At 39.6% G+C, this 8022-nt stretch overlaps 1 protein-coding gene across 1 annotated transcript; it reads right to left on the reverse strand.

Moving 5' to 3' along the window:
* Nucleotides 1-737: 737 nt before the first annotated feature.
* Nucleotides 738-7898, reverse strand: LOC135471808 (receptor-type tyrosine-protein phosphatase alpha-like). Its single transcript, XM_064751159.1, has 8 exons — nucleotides 7586-7898; nucleotides 6741-6840; nucleotides 5075-5148; nucleotides 4708-4842; nucleotides 3997-4119; nucleotides 3633-3787; nucleotides 2847-2982; nucleotides 738-1211 (listed from the first exon to the last, which is right to left on the reverse strand). Exons 1-8 carry the CDS (start codon nucleotides 7610-7612, stop codon nucleotides 1137-1139), a joined length of 825 nt encoding a protein of 274 aa, XP_064607229.1. The 5' UTR covers nucleotides 7613-7898; the 3' UTR covers nucleotides 738-1136.
* Between the last annotated feature and the right edge of the window lie 124 nt (nucleotides 7899-8022).

The following is an 8022-nucleotide window of genomic DNA, read 5'->3' on the forward strand; positions in this document are numbered from 1 at the left end:
GGGAAACAGGGCCGGTTGGCCCGTTGTCAGTGTAATATGACTGGGTGAGTTTTCATGTCTGGTGTCTTAGGCATGATATTTAATGTCGACAGCACTTTTGCAGCATGGGACAAGAAGACATAATATATGTACAAACACCTAAAAACTCCTCGCTGTAATATGATTGAAACATAGCTAAGGACGGAAGAAATCTCCAACGATACATACAGAAAAAAAACAGAACGCCAAAGAAAAGAACCGACGAAGTTCAAAGAATATAAAAAAAACGTGTTTAATTTTGCATACTATTGCAAAAACAGTTCTCACTACAGTTAAATGTTATTTTATGTAGATGTACTCGTACAGTGAGCATAAAGGCTATACTATGGACGTTATGTACAAGAAAGTGGAAACATTTACCGCTAGTGTCAAGTAGTAAGCTTAGTGCGAGAATCACAAAACATTCACAATATTGCAAAATCATTCACAGTAACAGTTTATCGTTAATTTTGTAAGAAGTTAGCTTTTGTGGCAATCCAAGCATTATTAATCCCAGAAGACACTGTATTTCTCCGACATTCTGAGATTTCAGTCCTCGAGAATATGAAAACATCAGCAATATGTACACAACTCACAAACACAGGTATACCTGTGAACTGATTTAGAGAGCAAAATGGACAATATATATATATATATATATATATATATATATATATATATATGTATATATATATATATATATATACATATATATGCATGTACACGTGTAGCCCAAAACATTCTCTATTTAAAGATTGCAGTGATGGCCCATTTTAATTTATTTTTAATTAACAAGACAAGGATGCCAAATTAATACAGTTTTAATCCAAGAGTAAAAAATGCTTAAAAAACAACAGCGTTTTATAATAATAACTAATTAAGTTCGTGTCAGCATATTGCCTAGATAGCTAAATGGCAATTACCGCTACAACTGCTCTCTACCAATAAATCGAATAATTCCCCAAATAACAGCTGCATTTGAGCTTAAAGTAGTGCATGGGATAAAGTTAGCTTGAGGATTATCACAAGACCAAATCGTAAAAGTGAGGAATGAGCCGTTTAAGCCGGAGTCAATAGTTACAGTCCATATTTCAGGCAGGTCGGGGATGATAAGATGTTCACTCCAGGTTCTCATATGTGTGCGCTGTCTCCAGATACACCTTGGCCACTTGGTGTACGAAATGGAACTGCTCCTGTAAAGAAAATATCGGTGATGCATAGACATAACAAAATCCGGTTATGAGTTGTGCAAGACTCTACTGGAGGCTGGGGAAGACGTTGTATTAATTTGATTTTATTTGATTGAGTTGCGCCGTACTCAATAACATTTTACTTCTATAAGGGAGGTCAGCATTATGGTGTGAGCAAACGGGGCAGAGTTAGGGGGAAACCCACGACCATCTTGTAGGATGATGTCCTGTAGGCATAGATTGTTTTGTTTGATTCTTTTCACAAGGGTGAGGAGACGTCTCCAATTGTACACAGAATGGAACTGATCTGTACATTCCCATTGTACTGTTGGCTACCGGGCCAATTCGCTGGTAGCCTTAACTATCCCACGGATGATCTAGAAGTCTGCAAATGTCTATTTGATAGGTCAAGCACTTAGGTTTATTTTCATTTCATTTTGGCTATTATTCTACTAGACTTTCTGCTTTATTCAGGCGTCGTAAACCTGTTCTCTATTGTAAATGACGCTCAGAGCACAGAATGCAGTTTATTCAGATATAGCCGGAAAATAACTCCTTACGGGTAAGATAAAATAGGTCCACGGATTTGTGCCTGAACAGACCTCTCATTGAGGGAATCTGATTGGCCAAAGAGAGGACATCCGCTTAGACATGGCCTTTTAAGTAGGTCTCTCTTGTATAGACAGTCTTATTTAAAAATCTCATTTTGACTTTATTACTGTGCGTGTAAAGATCTTGTCTTCGAGAAGCAGCAAACAGAATAATATAATTACAGACGTACAGTATAGAGAGTAAAACCAGAGCAGCCACGACGGTGTGATAGCTGGCAAATATTCACACGTGAAATATGGCGTCTTGTCAATTTACCTTAGTTAAGGTTTCATTCTAACTGTTCATGTAAATGCTTTAATAGTACCAAATTACACATCCGCTAGCACCAGGGCTTCAGCAAAATAAGATGAAAAAATGCAGTGCTAAAATTGCAATATATTAGGTGTAACTCATCTAGTCTTACTCAAAACCCTGTGTTTTCGTCACATTTAACATACAATAACATTAATTTACAGTTTTTTAATATTCATATAACAAATGACCAAGTTATTCATTTCTTTTTATTTTCCATTAATGAAAATTACTGGAAAATCTGCACAATGCAAGATATTATTAGTCTCCATGTTGTGCTCCTTTATAGTCTATGTCCGTATAAAGGGGGATTACTCTGGTGGGCTAAACATCCCCGAGACCTGGTCCAATTGCATGCTTTTAATGTGATGGTTTTCTTAAACATGATGACAATACAGATTCAAATTATTTCTACGTCAGTCACATTTTACAAGTTGCAATTAACGTCGTCTCTAATTCTAATTTAATTCCGTTTCAGCCCTGGTGCTAGGGGGTGTCTAAGGTAATACATTTAATCATTTACATGGACAGTTAAATTAAAATCCCACCGAAGTAAATTGTCTGGACGCTGGATATCACCGGTTATGTGTGACCATTTGTCAACTATCGTGCTCTTGTCGATATTCTCATTTTACTGACTGTTCTGTGGTCTTTTGTATTCACAAGGTACACTACTACCGTGTATTCATGTCTCCAGCTTATATTATTGCCAGTAAAGCCCTGTGTATTGCTTACCAGGTCAGTGATGACCTCCGGTCTGTTGGCCCTCATCTGTTTCACCGTGTGGACGATGTTCACTTGCTGGTCCACCTTCAGTCTCTCAATCACCGACGCAGCCACACAGAACACACCGCATTTCGTCACACCGTCTCTGAACACCAAAGCATTCTTTCACAGACAATTTAATAGGGAACTTTCGAACACTTTTGTAACTGAAGGTAAAAAACCACAATCCTCCTGTATCATTTAAAATGTGAAACATTTTTGGCTTGTCACATGACAGAATATGACATTTTTTTTATCTTTGTCGATAAAAGAGTTCGATCTCGAACTAAGAGCATGAGTATTATGATACAGTATTCCTTGTTACTGCTACAACACAGTAACAGTATCCCTAATTACGTCTACAACACAATAACAGTATCCCTGATTACTACTACAACACAATAAAAGTATCCCTGATTACTGCTACAACACAATAACAGTATCCTTGACTAGTGCTACAACACAGACAGTATCCCTGGTTACTGCTACATTACAATAACAGTATCCCTGTTTACTGCTACAACACAATAACAGTATCCCTGACTCCTGTCACAACACATTAGCGGTATCCCCGAGTACAATAACAGTATTCCTTATTACTGCTACAACCACAGGACAGTATTACTGGTTACAGGTTTCATTACGGCTTCAACTCAATAACAAAAATCCATTATTACGGCTACAACACAATAACCTTCAGTACAATGTTCAATTAAACCAGGACAAAGGCATAACGCTGGTGCAATAACAACTTACCTACAATGCACCAGAACAGGTTCGTTGCCCGTTTTCTGTTGCCATTTGGTCGCTTCGTTTATGATGGCCAGTAGAGATGGTATCGAGGAGGGGTCTGGTACATTTACACCTGGCCAGAACTTACATCGGAACTGCTTGATATGATGCGCTGCATTCTGTTAAATGTATAGAAATTTCATTGAACTTTTTCGATGACAGCAGTGAATCAAACCTAAAATTATTGATGTCAAAAATGAATATCCCGTTAAGTTTTCATAAAATGAGTACATAGTTATTAGATCAAACTGAGAATTCGTCTAAAGATACTGCCTGAATTACTAGGGAACTATACAATGGTTATATTCTAAGTTTGTGGAGTCCTTACCGTCTCCTTGTGAGCCAGATGGTAGGTCCATACGGAGAAGCCCTCGCGCTCCTCTTTGCCCAGAATTTTCACAACAAAGGGGTCGAACTGAGTCTCTTCTTTTGGCCAGTATACTCCAACATCCTTTGGAAAATATGACATTTTAACCGTTAGCACAAATCTCAGGATTTATTATCATTTAAAATATGGCCTATTAGGTAAAATTATTTAATCTGCTGTTTTTGTCGTAAAACACTGATAAAAGGCACACAAAACTTTAAATGGGTTCACCTTGGTCTGATTCCCTGAGAGTTCAGTTATAATCCAGTTGCGGTCAAAAACGTTTTTGTGAGGTGAAGTTACCTAATTTCGCATATATTTCTCTAATTGCTAAATTCTTTCATTTCAAATCGCTGTCATGTGAGAATACACCGGTCCATTTAAAAGTTATTTTGTAACAAAAATATTTTTGACCTCACTTAGGCTCACATTACAGTTTATGATGGCGACATACAGCCTCAGAATCCAACAATTAAAATGGTTATAGCTCTCATCTAAAAAAAAAACAAAAAACAAACTATTCCTTTGAGCGGAATTTAAAAGCCGTGATTAATCTCGTCTATCAAGGCAAGCATCGTTCTGAAGTGTGCATGTGGATATAGCATACATTACACCTTTGTGTGACCCAAAACGCCGTGTCTGACTCGTACGTTGATCTGTTACAAAACTAACCGTATCACCTGGCTTGACAACGTCTATCATGACGATAACACTTATGCCGTGGTCATACACCAGGCGCCAGAAATCCAGGACTGTGTTGGGTAGAGGAGTCTGGGTGACAATGAAACCCTTCTTCGATCTGAACGTCTGTAACATAAGAAGCAAGATGCAGAAATTGCGAAGAAACAAAGTCAACCTTTTCTTTTTATTCACTAAGAAATAAGTACGGGGTTATGGAAAAGTGGGAATCTGTGACACAAATATTAAAAATGCTGGAATACTCCTGTTTTGGATACAGTTAGGTGGTTATTACAACTATGTTTATTTGTCAGTTCATTTTATGATTTTGTCACCAGGAATATAAACTCTCATCACTTACTGGTAAGAACACGGCATTGATGTAGTTGTTGCCCTCAGGTACTGGCGTGGACAGGAACGGTCTGCATATGTCCGCTGTCAACAGAGAAACAGGCGCACTGTCAGATCTCACCACCGCTTCCATCTCCATATTTATAGCCGCAATCTGTTTTTCGACGACTACGGGGTTGATTGTTATGTTGGAGATGGCCTCCGTGGCTTAGCGCGCTAGCGCAGTGTAATGACCCAGGAGCCTTTCACCTCTCATCGCAGCTCATGCTGGCTTCCCCTCCGGTCGTACGTGAGAACGTTGCAAGCAACATGCGGATGGCTGTGGGTTTCCCCGGGCTCCGCCGGGTTTCCACCCACCATAATGCTGGCCGCCGCCTTATAAGTGGAATATTCTTGAGTACGGCGTGAAACACCAATCGCATAAGTAAATGAATAAATGTTATGTTGAAATCCCGGAAACCCGGATAGCGACAGTCCCGGGCAAATTTAAGACAACATATTCGATAAATATTTCGCACTAAGGGGAATACTGTAGAGCTTGTCCGTAGGAGAGCAATGTGTAACACGTGTATGCCTTGACGGTTGGTCAGAATCAAGGTTGTATATCCATTTATCATACACCTATCTGTCTACGGCATCCGATACAAGCCATCTGATACCAATTTTGTGTCAGACGACTACAGTGCTCTTTCTGGGACTACTCAGGAACTCTCTGAGCTTGCTTGCTTTTGCAACTCTGATAACAAACAAATCGTCATCGGCAATCCTGCAAATTCTTTCCAAGCTGAAATTTGACAGTCACGTACAGCGTTGTTGAGAGCTGCAGTAATTGTTTTTTTTTTTAATCAATTTAGTTCAGTTATATTCCAGTTTGACATTTGATTTCTTCATGTTGTGGCTGTGAATCACAGTTTAGTGAAATTTCCCCTTCACTTCGTTGAATAAAGAGATATAAGATACATAGATCATCACGACCGTGTATGTTCCGCGAAGTTGTATCAACCTCTCGTTGTCTGAGGTTGGGCTATTGCATCAGCCTTGCCCGACGACAGCCCGACTCAAGACAACTCGATGTTGATACATCATCGCGGATAGCGCACTGTCATGACAATCTCCATGTGTCTCTACACTGTTCACGCACAGAAGCATGTCTTTCGGTGACGTGGAACTGGGGAACACTACTCTCACAGGATTTTGGTGACACGATAGGCTACTGGTCTTATTCAAAGCTTAGCAGCATTCACTAAGACTGAGGCAGAGTATAAAGATCGAGTCAGTTGAACAGTTTAGATGTTATGTGCACTGGAAGAGGGTTTTAGGTGTTACGTCAGGACTATTAGTGAAATTTGCCCTACAACGTGGATAACGGAAGTATTCGCCTGTGCCGTTGTATTGTTCCACCAAGTACCTGAAAATTGTTCTCTATCAAATTCACATGTTTCTATTTTTCGAGTACTGGGTGACCGCAAAAGCAGCGATCATTTCTTGAGAATGTTGGGTGCAGTTTTCTGAGCCTGTGGCATATCTTGTACGGGCAATACATTTTACACGTGACCGTTATGGTGAGCAGAAATACATGATCTCCGAGTATCAGCATTTATTTCTCATGCTAAGTACCACAGTGGGTAGACACCCTGCCATGAGTAATTATAATCTAACTGCCAGACTGGACCAACCTGCCAAGATTCGGCTTGATCTGTTTTTGATGACATTGTCTGGATGACGGGCTGTGGTAAGCACGCCTTCAGTCAGAGGAGATGTCAGCCGCTGTAGACACTGTGTGATACACAAAAATAAATGGTATAGAAATATAACTACAATAAGCACGAAGGACCCATCCACAAATATTCTGTCAACTGAACGCCACAGCGTTCTGACACCGTTACACACCACACACAGGTAAATGTTATAGTAATATAACTACAATAACCACGAAGAACCCATCCACACAAATATTCTGTCAACTGAACGCCACAGCGTTCTGACACCGTTACACACCATTCACACACATAAATGTTACAGGGTTATAACTACAATAACCACAAAGAACCCATCCACACAAATGTTCTGTCAACTTAACACCACCGCGTTGTGACACCGTTATAGACCATTCACACACATAAATGTTATAGCAATATAAATACAATATCCACGAAGAACCCATCCACACAAATGTTCTGTTAACTTAACGCCACAGCGTTCTGACACCGTTACACACCATTCACACACATAAATGTTATAGCAATATAACTACAATATCCACGAAGGACCAATCCACAAAAATATTCTGTCATCTGAACGCCACAGCGTTGTGACACCGTTACACATCATACACACAGATAAATGTCTTCAAATCTGCTGCAGTATTTGTGGCCACCGATTGGTCGTATTGTGACTTGAAATGATCAATAAAAATCCAAGATGGGTTTACCCTATAAGACGACGAATGTCACTAGGTCATATTCTTCACCCTGTGATAAAACGCACAACACACAACAAAAAATCACAAGTTTATCCTAACCTGGAACTGTTCTGCCATCTTGGTCATGCCGGTCTCTGGGTCAGGAGCGCACAGCTCGGCAAAGACACGGTGGAATTCCGCCTCGCCAATATAGCTACTCCCAAGAACAAAAGCCTCGGCGAGGGCTTCGTGAAGGAATATGTATTGCTCCTAGATCAGTTAACAGGTACAAACACATATTTTTTAATTTGTAGATACAATCATATCCGTGACGACTTTTTTATATCTGGGAATTATAGGTGATCAAGCATGAAACGAAGATGGACAAGTGAAAAAGAGCAACAAAAAGGCCAATATAACCGGCGCCAGAAACAATTTCTTCATTTCATCACGTAATAAAAAATTCCTCTTTCCTAGCGGACGGTTATTAAAAAAAACACACCAGTAGGTTTTTTGTAAATAAAGCAGCAGTAAAAAGCTATACTATTATGAAACAG

This window comes from Liolophura sinensis, chromosome 7 (genome assembly GCF_032854445.1).
Source record: "Liolophura sinensis isolate JHLJ2023 chromosome 7, CUHK_Ljap_v2, whole genome shotgun sequence".
NCBI classification, from domain to species: Eukaryota; Metazoa; Mollusca; class Polyplacophora; order Chitonida; family Chitonidae; genus Liolophura; species Liolophura sinensis.

Bases quoted from the DNA above. Each gene is read 5' to 3' on its own strand.
- LOC135471808 (XM_064751159.1), bottom strand. From the start codon at position 7,612: ATGACCAAGATGGCAGAACAGTTCCAG. The intron at 4,843-5,074 runs GTAAGTGATGAG...CTTATGTTACAG, and splicing joins TCAATGCCGTGTTCTTACCA to ACGTTCAGATCGAAGAAGGG. The intron at 1,212-2,846 runs GTAAGCAATACA...TTTTCTTTACAG, and splicing joins CGGAGGTCATCACTGACCTG to GAGCAGTTCCATTTCGTACA.